The following is an 11,300-nucleotide window of genomic DNA, read 5'->3' on the forward strand; positions in this document are numbered from 1 at the left end:
AGTATTTAAACCCATCCACCTTCCCCACCTCAACTCCTTGCAACCGCACCATCCCACCACCCTCCCTCTCATTTACGCACATGTACTCCATCTTACTCCGACTGACTATCATTCCCCTTCTCTCCAATATATATATATATATATATATATATATATATATATATATATATATATATATATATATATATATATATATATATATATATTCTTCTTTCGGCTGCTCCCGTTAGGGGTCGCCACAGCGGATCATCCGTTATGATCCGCATAATGATTTGGCACAGGTTTTACGTCGGATGCCCTTGCTGACACAACCCTGGTCGCCTCTTACGACACAGGGATCTGGGACACCTATTCTAACCGGGGTATACACCGGCCCAGTACACTGCTACTCACTTCGCCGACCTCGGAAGGATGACAGGCTGAGTCAACCCCCTGGTGTATTAATTCAGTGGCCCAACGGGGCTTGAACTCAGGACCTTTTGGATCCCAAGCCACTGCCCAAACCACTGCGCCAACACCAGGCTCTATGTATATATATATATATATATATATATATATATATATATATATATATATATATATATATATATATCTATATATATATATATTTATATATATATATATATATATATATATATATATATATATTTACATATATATTTATATATATATATATATATATATATATATATATATATATATATATATATATATATATCCGTTATAATGTTTCCATAAGAATGTTTGTATGTGATGCTACAACTGAAGCTGGAAGGGCACTCGGTGGAGCGTATACTTCCGCCGCGCAATGCCTGATCCAATATAACCTATCAGGATAAATAAATTATTGAAAGATGGTGTGATGGATCATATCTCAACCTGATCTCACAAGTGGAAGAATCATTAAAAAATTAAATAATCCTCGTATCCAGATTCGGATCTTCACCAAAATTTAATCAATTCTTCTTCACCACACACCCAACATATCCACCCAACATGTCCACCCAACATATCCACCCAACATGTCCACCCAACATTTCCACCCAACATGAGATAAACATTGCTTGTTGTGCTTTGAAAGTTGAGTGTTGTTGTTGTTGTTGTTGTTGTTGTTGTTTGTTGTTGTTGTTGTTGGCATTTCCTTTTAAATAGCAAATTGTGAATGTTTTACTAACATGATATTCAGATTGCCATGGTAGTAACTGCTACTTTCACTGAAATTGGATAATGATCCAAGTCCATGTGAAACTTCATGGAACCTTTCGTCCTGTTTCACCACAGGTCTGCCTTGAAATGGAACGATGCCTGCAGACTAAGCCCAGCGACAAGGATGCAACGGGTTTCAAGGAGGACAGTGTGGCCTTGCAGAGGTTTTTGGAGGCTTACGTCGACTCTGAGGGGCTGGGACAGCCTCCGACCCAAGGAATCGTTGCCACAGACCTGACGACCCAGGGAATGGTCACGTGCGTGGCTCCTTTGGAGGCTCTTCCAGCAACTTGGGAGGATGTTCCTTGTGGGAGTGGACCCTTAGGAGTCAGTGTCGAAGCGATGGCTGCTATTCCACCTCCTCCACCAACAGTTGTGCCAGGAGCTGTTTCTCTGATGGCCACAGCAGCTGTCACACCGAGCAGTGCGTATGCCACACCAAACCCAGCTTTAGCCCCACTGATCCTGGAGACTAGCGTCAAGCAGTTGAGCGAGGCATCGAACTTGACACTGCCTTCATCTCCTGAGCCCACAACAGAGGCCAGGCCCAAGTTGCAGGAGGCTTCGGGACGGCCGGTTATCAAGCCATTAGGCTGCAAATATGGGAAGCATCGACAAAAAGGAACTGATGGCTCACTGGACGGCAAGAAGTACATCTATCGTTGTCAAGTCAATGGATGCAGCAAAGTCTACACCAAGAGTTCGCACGTCAAGGCACATGAGCACGCACACACGGGTACGGGTACTCAACTCGCAATGGTTTCTGTCATTTCCGAGTTTAAAAATCCAAAAATTATGAAATTTTGACGACACCTCCCTGTTGCAGGCTCTACTTCTTCATATTCTTCCTGTCCCTCTCTCTTCGTATGCAGCACGAAGCTGCTCGTACCGTCATTGCTTGGAAACGTGGCTGTGCCATTGATGCAGTCCTCCCTGTAGGTTCGAGATTTGTAATCTGTTCAAGGTGCCGGCTAGATAACTCACCTACTCTTCATTCAACACACCATGGGATCGAACGTCGACGAGCAGGTGTGCAACCGGGCTCAACGTGTCCATCCGAGGGACGGCATACTTTGTGATGCGTGCGAAGCGCAAATATCGGACTCTTTATCTTCTGGTCCGGAATCGAACCCAGACGAGGCAGCTCGTAGTTCTACATTCCATAAGAAACATCAGTTTAAGAGAAATTGAATGAACCAGGAAGTGCCGCCCCTGTTTTCAAAAAGGCTCATGCCATCTGGTTCCAGATTGGAGTTTCCATGAAGCCCCAGATAACTTGATGCATGCAACATGAGTTGCAGTGACGTCATAAGTGAAACGGCGTTGCAAGCTGCTGATCCAATGACTACTGGACAGTTGGTCGATGACCCGTTTTGATTTGTCTTATCCTTTGAACTTCGCCTGGAGAAATGTTCCACGTTCTTGCGTTCCTTGTGAGGGCTGATGCCGGAAGTGTTTCCTTTTTGTGCAGAAGTTTGTTTCGGTTTGTGGAGCAGGGTTCATCGGTCTCGATAACAAGCCGGCAGGCATTCCTCACTCGGAAAAAACAATGCCAGTAAACTTTTTTGCGCCCAATTATCAGCCATCATGCAAGGCCTGCTGTCGGGGATGCAACCCAAGCTTTGGAATGTCACGGCATCACACACCTGCACGCAGGTCGATTGTGCGGACTTGCTGTCATTAATCCACTCGTTCTCTCTCCATCCCTCCCACCGCAGGTGAGAAACCGCACAAGTGCTTGTGGGAAGGCTGTGAGTGGCAGTTCTCCCGTAGCGATGAGCTCAGGCGACACTATCGCAGGCACACCGGAGCAAAGCCGTTCAAGTGTGCAAACTGTGGCAGGTGTGGCAGCAAACGTAGTCGTTCGCGTCATTTCCGCCACACCTTACCTCCCTCGACTTTGTCCTGGATAATTTGGGTGTATTGAGGTTGAGGTTGCAGACACACCACCTGCTGATAGGTTATTGCACCGGCTCTTGAGCAGATGAGATCGTTTTGTTATTTCGGTGCATCCGGTCGAGGCTGTAAGTCCGCGTCATATCCTGTGGGTTTCGAATTGATGATTCTCAGAAACAAACCAACTGAAAACTGCATTTTGGGGGATTGAGGGAATGGGGTTGTTCGGGAGGCGACTGACAAAGATTTTTTTGCATTTATTGTTGTTGTTTGGCCACAATAAAGTTATTTTGGCAATTTTAGTTATTTGGTTCCACAATACAATAGCAGACTTCTCGATGAGCCATTGTTTGGACAACAGGTTGTTTGTAAGTTGCATGTTCCATGCAAGTTTGAAAGCAGGTGTCCTCTTTCGTGTGCAGCACAAAGCTGAGTGTTGAGATCAAGGTGAGGGTCCGCACCTGATTGAAATCAAGTTCTGTCCACACCGATCTTGGTGGAGAAGAGTTTATTACACACCAAACATATGCGCATATGGAGAGAGAGAGAGACTAGGAACAGAGTAGTCCGTCCAGCCCAGCTCTGGCAAGTTCAGTCTCAGCTCTGCCTTATATACAATTTTTACTGTGACCTTTGCGTGACTGCCTGTCAACAGGATTTATCTTGTGTGTTGGTCATTAACTCTTTCCAAGTCTGTATTGTTGATAAAAGAGCACAGAAAGTACAAGATCAGCTCCCTTCCTTCCCTTATCTGTATTGGCAAGGTCACCTCCTGCATGTTATTGTGGCCCAGTAGTACTGGGAAGCCCAGCTGGTCTATTTTCCGAACTGTCAACAAGACCAGCTGTGGTATTTCAGAGGCAGCCTTTTAGCTGACAAAGCGATATCTTTGTCAGTGCAAAGATAAGCAACAAGATTTATCCTTTCTCCTTTCCAAAGAACAAAAATGTTAACAAAACACTATTGACTTGCTTGGGACATATACAGTGTGTCCACATGAGTAGCATCATTGGCTGGGTGCTGATGCAGTGCCCCTGTTACCAGTACATTGGTACTCATTTTGCCAACCTCAGAAGGATGACAGGCTGAATCAACGCTTCCTGGTGTAAGTTCAATGGAAAAAACAGGGACTTGAACTCAGGACCACAGGATCGTCAGCCAGCCACCTTAACCGTGAAGCCAACACCAGGCCTTTGTGCGTGTCCCTTTTGCCAATTTTATCTTAAGCCATGGTATTTCACCTCGACACGCGTGTCGAAACGAAGCGTGTTCTTTTGATTCCAATTGCACTGCAGGTGAAAGGTGATGTCGTCAACCGATGCAGCGGTCTTCCTCTTGAGTGTGCGGACCGACTGTGTTGCATATCAATTTAACCTTTTTCCAACATGGATGGCCATGTTGCTCATAAATTGTCACATTTGTTGATTTCTTGCTGTTGTTGTTGCTATCTCCTCGGTGTCCAGGACCTTCTCAAGATCGGATCATTTCGCCTTGCACGTGAAGAAGCACACCTGAGCTGCTCTGTGCTGAGTGGCTACCTCGTGTGGAAGACTGCAGCCTGTGTGGACCACAGGGATGGTTCTGCCGTGCGCATCACTTTTGCCGACATGGACATCACAAATGAATGGGTGTTGAGTTCCTTTGATGGAGAAGAACGTTCTAGAAGGCCGTTCTGCAACTTATTTTCTGTCGTTTGCACAGCAGTGAGCCGATTCTTACTTTGACACATACCTTAGGCTGAGGATGTCGTTACCCAAGCCGACCTCATTTTCACGTGCTCCAAACGTTGACATCTCGGTCGTTCACCTGTTGTTGTTTTTTGTGGACCTTGACAATTCGGCCACAGAACTACACACCATCTGTTATTCCTGGCCTGGGTTTGTTCTTGCAGTGTCAGATTCCTCAACTACAACGACCCTGCTCCACTCCAACCTGCCCCTCTCGGAATAGTCCGTGCTGAAGTCCCGTCGTTGTCATTGGGACTTCAAATTCCACATTTATCGTTTGAATGTGTCGTTATGAACTCACCAAGTCACGCGTACACGACACCAAAATAACTTGAAGAGATGCTCGGATTTGACACTGACAGATGTGACATTCAATGCGCACGTGTCAACTGTGCTGCGGACATCTGTGGCCGGCTTTTTGTCACCACATCCACAACCCTGGCATGATGGCTTGCACCCACTGATTAAATAATTATTTTTTGTAATTTCCTCCTTGGACACACCCCTTGATTTTTTTTCCTTGGACACACCCCTTGATTAAGATTTTTTTCCCTTGGACACACCCCTTGATTAAGAAATTTTTTTCCTTGGACACACCCCTTGATTGAGATTTTTTTCCCTTGGACACACCCCTTTATTTTTTCCCTTGGACACACCATTTGATTAAGATTTTTTTTCCCCTTGGACACACCCCTTGATTAAGATTTTTTTCCCTTGGACACACCTCTTGATTAAGATTTTTTTCCCTTGGACACACCCCTTTATTTTTTCCTTGGACACACCCCTTGATTAAGAAATTTTTTTCCTTGGACACACCCCTTGATTGAGATTTTTTTCCCTTGGACACACCCCTTTATTTTTTCCCTTGGACACACTATTTGATTAAGATTTTTTTTCCCCTTGGACACACCCCTTGATTAAGATTTTTTTCCCTTGGACACACCACTTTATATTTTTTTCCCTTGGACACACCCCTTGATTAAGATTTTTTCCCTTGGACACACCCCTTTATTTTTTCCTTGGACACACCCCTTGATTAAGAATTTTTTTTTCCTTGGACACACCCCTTTATATTTTTTTCCCTTGGACACACCCCTTGATTGAGATTTTTTTCCCTTGGACACACCATTTGATTAAGATTTTTTTTCCCCTTGGACACACCCCTTGATTAAGATTTTTTTCCCTTGGACACACCCCTTTATTTTTTCCCTTGGACACACCATTTGATTAAGATTTTTTTTTCCCTTGGACACACCCCTTGATTAAGATTTTTTTCCCTTGGACACACCCCTTTATTTTTTCCCCTTGGACACACCCCTTGATTAAGATTTATTTTTTTCCTTGGACTTTTTTTTCCCTTGGACACACCCCTTGATTAAGAATTTTTTTCCTTGGCCACACCCCTACATTTTTAATTTTTTTTCCTTGCACATCCAAGAAACTTTACACTGATGTGGAACCCTCACATTCGGGATGGTTGTGAAGCCGGTTCGTGTCGAGCTGCGTCCAATAGAGTTTCACCACCGGGTTTGAAGTCGTATGGATTAGGTAGTTGTCATCATGCGTCCAAGTGCCTTAGGAGGTCACAAGAACGAAGACCGTTCTAAATTACAGCAAATATGTTGCTGCTCCGTACTCTGGGTCTTCGGTCCCAGGTTTCTTCATTGTTTTCCACACGACATGTACAAGAAGCGAATGCCCAATCACTGCTCTTGTCGTACACGTATTACATATTCCTCTTCGGTGTATAAAACTTGACCATAACCCGCTTGGTTGCAAAATGGAACATCATCGATCAATCACCACCCACTTCCCTTTCCTGGTGATCCAAAACTTTGCAATCGGAATGGGATCTGCAAGAGATGGATTCCTAATTGTCCCCCCCCACCTCGAGCAGCTATAGGCTTCTTCTTCTTCTGCCATCCTCTTCCTCAATTTTTTAATTGACATCATGCCATCATGACAATAATTTAATTATTTAAATTAAATACATCATGACAATAATTTAATTGACATTTAATTTTCCCCGTTCGACTTCTCAGATTCCATTGGTAACTGACCACACGTTACGCACAAACGCCATGTGCAGGTTTTCTTTTCCTCGTTCGTGGGTTATTCTTGCTCGTTGTGTCTTGTTCATCATGTGGCAGGAAAACAACAGTGGCATCCACTCGTGTGTGATTTAACAATGCAAACAAAGTCTTGCCGTCATAAATCAGAGATAATGCTTTAACAAAAAAAAACAATTCAAAATCATGTTCAGTGATGTAACATTTGATGTGAAGGATGTAAATTTGTACTGATTGTGGAAGTGGTTGATTTTTGGGGGGTTTGTAATGAAGCATTAAATAAAAAATCACACTGATGTTCGTCTCCAGGGCTTTTGAAGTTTCGTTTTTCATTAATTTACACAAAAAAACATTCCTGTTTGGAATTCATATTAATTTTAGCAAAGACAAGTGTGAAGACGACGATGGTTCACGAGCGGTATTTGACGATGTAGATTGTTTCAGAAGTCAAGGATGAGATGATGTGATAATGTTTGACCAAGTTATAAAAATGATCAACATCATGTGGTACGAGTGACAGGTTATTAGCTGCAAAATGTCGAAAACCCGGTTTCGTTCAACAACTTTCAAAATTTGACCTTTGCATAACCTTTAAAGGTCACAAAACAATGTTGTGGACATTAAAATAAGGAAACAGGATACGTGCTATAGCTTATTGGAGTTAGTTCGTCAAAGAAGGTCGAAAACCCGGTTCGATTTCCACAACTTTGAAAATTTGACCTTTGTGAACTTTAAAAGTCAAGGATTATGACCTTTGGTGCAAAACTTCCTCTGGAACATTACAGGAACAATATCACGTCATATAGGCTAAATGGCATTTCGTACTCCTCGGATTATCCATACTTTGATGAAATCAGTGGAAAAACAAACTTGAAGGGGAAACCACGGGCAAGGTGTTCGAGATAGAGCAAAATGGTTTCAAGACTTTAGGTGGGGAATGACCTCAAGATTATGCATAAAAAATATTGTGATCCCAGCTCTCAAAGTTTTGGTGGTCATATGATTTTTGTGTCAAAATTCGAAATTTTCTAAGTTTGTGACCTTGTGACCTTGACCTTGGGCCGGAAATGAAAAATCGAGCTCCGTGGGGCTATGCAGGTGCCATTGGGCTAACCAAATACCGAAATCCCCGGCCAGATTCGACAAACCCCTGAGGAGAAGATGGATTTTTATGTCAAAATCGCAATTTTCTAAGTTCGTGACCTTGTGACCTTGACCTTGGGACGAAAATGAAAAATCGAGCTCCGTGGGGCTATGCAGGTGCCATTGGGCTAAGCAAATACCGAAACCCCTGTCAGATTCGACAAACCCCCGAGAAGAAGATGCAAATTGAAATCGGCTACCCCCTAAAAACACGTTTTTGGGCGTGGCTCCGCCCATAATGGGAGCACCACGCCCATTTTCAGGAAAACAACGACATCATGATATAAACCTCCCACCAAAATTTTATCAGGATTTGATCAAAACCCACGGAGCTATGCTCGGGACAGACAGACAGACACACAACAATAACGAATATAGTGGTCACTTATTTTTTTCGTGAAAATATTTTTCCACTTTTTTCGTGAACCAATTATTCCAAACGTTCCTCTCGCTGGAACAATTTCAGTGCCTGTTCGTTGTATAAATGCTTGTTCATAAAATCAATGAAACTTTTGTAACCTTTATTTACAATCCTGAATTCACAATAAATTTAACTTTGGGTTTTTTCTTGCCAAAACGAAGTTTTTGCAAAATATGTTAGTCAGCTTGTGTTTTTTTTTTGTTTGTTTGTTTGTTTTTTGTCTGTAATCACGTATAAAAAATTCTGCAGAGCACAGTTATCATTGGACATTTTTGTAACTTCGCATATCAGAGGCCTATAGAGATCCCTTTCAGTGCACAAAATTTTGAAGGTCAAAGGTCAAGGTCACTTTGTCGCAAATCAGGGGAGTCGACGAAACCCTTATTTTTTGAGTAATTTTGATCGGATCGTCTTCAAAGTTCATGGGAATATAGTTAATGGTCTGGCGCTCAGCTGATTAATTTTTGGTGGCGATTGGCCTTGACCTTCATGGTTAGCGCCTCAGGTCAAACATATTTGACCCCAAGGTCAAATTTTCAAGTTTTAGGAACCATATCGTGTAGTACCTCAAATTGAACACCTCGATGAGTGCTTTCTAGATATGTCAAGCTTGAGACATTATGACGTCATTTGGTGACGTTATGAAGCAAACATATTTTTCATGGTTACTCTGTTGAACGATTCTCATCGGAATCTCTCGTCGGCAGATCTTCCTCAAGGAGTCGCTCCTCGTGGATAGCAGCTCTGTTCATCTCAGTGTGACCTTAAAGAAGTCACACGTGGTCACCTTTTGGCAAGATACGAGTCACCCTGCGGGTGACATTGGTTTATTTTTGTGTCATCCTGATGACAAGATACCCAGTGGGACTGCGGTGGATTTGAGGGAGTGGCAGCAGGGTGACCGCATGCTTGCACTTGCACCATCTCTCTCAATCCCCCTCTCTCTCTCTCTCAATCCCTCTCTCTCTCTCTCCCTCTCCTTCTCTCTCCCCTCTCTCTCTCCCTCTCCCTCTCTCCCCTCTCTCTCCCTCTCTCTCAATCCCCCTCTCTCCCTCTCTCTCAATCCCCCTCTCTCTCACTGTCTCTCCCTCTCTCAATCCCCCTCTCTCTCTCACACCCCTCTCTCCCTCTCTCTCAATCCCCCTCTCTCCCTCTCTCTCAATCCCCTCTCTCCCTCTCTCTCAATCCCCCTCTCTCCCTCTCTCTCTCAATCTCTCTCTCTCTCTCTCTCTCTCTCTCTCTCTCTCTCTCTCTCTCTCTCTCTCTCTCTCTCTCTCTCTCTCTCTCTCTCTCTCTCTCTCTCAATCCCCCTCTCTCTTTCTCTCTCCCTCTCTCTTTCTCCCCCCTCTCTCTCTCTCAATCTCTCTCTCCCCCTCCAGTTTTTCTTTCCCTGGGACGATGAACCCAAAACATAAAACAAGCAAATATTCGTCATCATAATCAGATTTCTTTAACCTCCTCTTCCCTGATTTGACGAGGTTTGTTCCTTGATGGAACATCTCCATCTTTACAATTACTAATTAAACATTTATTATTTATTTATTAACCAAAGACACGTCCCACGGAGGATGTTTGCAGGACAATGATGATTCTGATGAAACACAATAACATGTTTCATGTTTCCACGACAGGTGTGACCCGTGACTTGATGTCACCTTCCAAGGAGAGTGTGCTCCATGTTCTGTCACCCCCTGCTGCCACTGCACCAGACATTCGTTTGTCAGAACCGATCACCCCCCGATCCCCTGGGTCATTGTGGAAAACCTCCTGCGGACACGGACAAGGGCATCGACGGGGGAAGTGCTCATTACATTCCAAATGAAAACATTGATCGAAACAGTTTTGTGATTGAAAATAAGATTACATTTTCTCACAAAAAGTTCAGTTTTAAAAGAAGTTTTAATTACAAACAGGAGTTCAGTGGGAGCCAACTCTGGGGAAGCATTTTCCAGGTGTTCGTTTCCATCCCATGATGGACGAGTTCAGGGTGTGGAACTGGTTACATAACCGTGTGTCGTGAAGATCAACACTTGGGGTCAATGTTGAATCCAGTGTCAGAAAGCTGACAGAGACACAGCTCTCATCATCCTGGGCTAAACATTGCACTCCAAAATTCTTCCTTGGCCATCTCCTGATTTCATGATGTCATGCACACATTCAAGGTACCCAGACAGCACAGCAACCCCAAAACATCACTGAACCTCCTCCACGTTTGACTGTTGGGAAGGTGTTCTTTTCTTTGAAGGGTTCATTTTGTTTTCTGTAAACAGAGATGATGTGCTTCACAAAAAAGTTCTAATTTCGTCTCATCTGCCCACAGGACAATCTCCCAAAAGGATTTTGACTTGTTCAGGTGTGTTTTGCCAAACTCCAGTTGGGCTTTCTTTTTTTCTCTCTCTCTCTCTCTCTCTCTCTCTCTCTCTCTCTCTCTCTCTCTCTCTCTCTCTCTCTCTCTCTCTCTCTCTCTCTCTCTCTCTCTCTCTCTCTCTCTCTCTCTCTCTCTCTCTCTCTCTCTCTCTCTCTCTCTCTCTCTCTCTCTCTCTCTCTCTCTCTCTCTCTCTCTCTCTCTCTCTCTCTCTCTCTCTCTCTCTCTCTCTCTCTCTCTCTCTCTCTCTCTCTCTCTCTCTCTCTCTCTCTCTCTCTCTCTCAGCAGTGGGGTCCTCCTGGATCTCCTACCATAGAACCCCCTTTCATTGAGTTGGCGACGGATGGTGCGAGTTGAAACTGTCATTCCTTGTGTCTAAAGGTCAGCTCGAATCTGTTTGGCAGTTGATCGAGGTGCTTTCTCCACGATTCAAACAATCCTTTTCTGCAATCTTCGATCAAGTTTTCTCTTGC

General features: G+C 43.8%; 1 protein-coding gene across 3 annotated transcripts; it reads left to right on the top strand.

The window, feature by feature from the left end:
- Positions 1 to 771: 771 nt before the first annotated feature.
- LOC147007957 (Krueppel-like factor 7) lies at positions 772 to 7,194 on the top strand. 3 transcript variants are annotated; one of them, XM_085866131.1, is made up of 3 exons: positions 777 to 1,942; positions 2,925 to 3,048; positions 4,566 to 7,194. In XM_085866131.1, exons 1-3 carry the CDS (start codon positions 1,228 to 1,230, stop codon positions 4,615 to 4,617), a joined length of 891 nt encoding a protein of 296 aa, XP_085722257.1. In that variant the 5' UTR covers positions 777 to 1,227; the 3' UTR covers positions 4,618 to 7,194. The 3 variants fall into 3 exon arrangements, with proteins under 3 accessions (XP_085722256.1, XP_085722258.1, XP_085722257.1); XM_085866130.1 differs by lacking the exon at positions 4,566 to 7,194 and having other exon boundaries at positions 772 to 1,942; positions 2,925 to 4,559; XM_085866132.1 differs by lacking the exon at positions 2,925 to 3,048 and having other exon boundaries at positions 775 to 1,942.
- Positions 7,195 to 11,300: the final 4,106 nt, after the last annotated feature.

Source organism: Eptatretus burgeri, chromosome 23 (assembly GCF_056783735.1).
Source record: "Eptatretus burgeri isolate ZD-2024b chromosome 23, Ebu_testis_v1, whole genome shotgun sequence".
NCBI classification, from domain to species: Eukaryota; Metazoa; Chordata; class Myxini; order Myxiniformes; family Myxinidae; genus Eptatretus; species Eptatretus burgeri.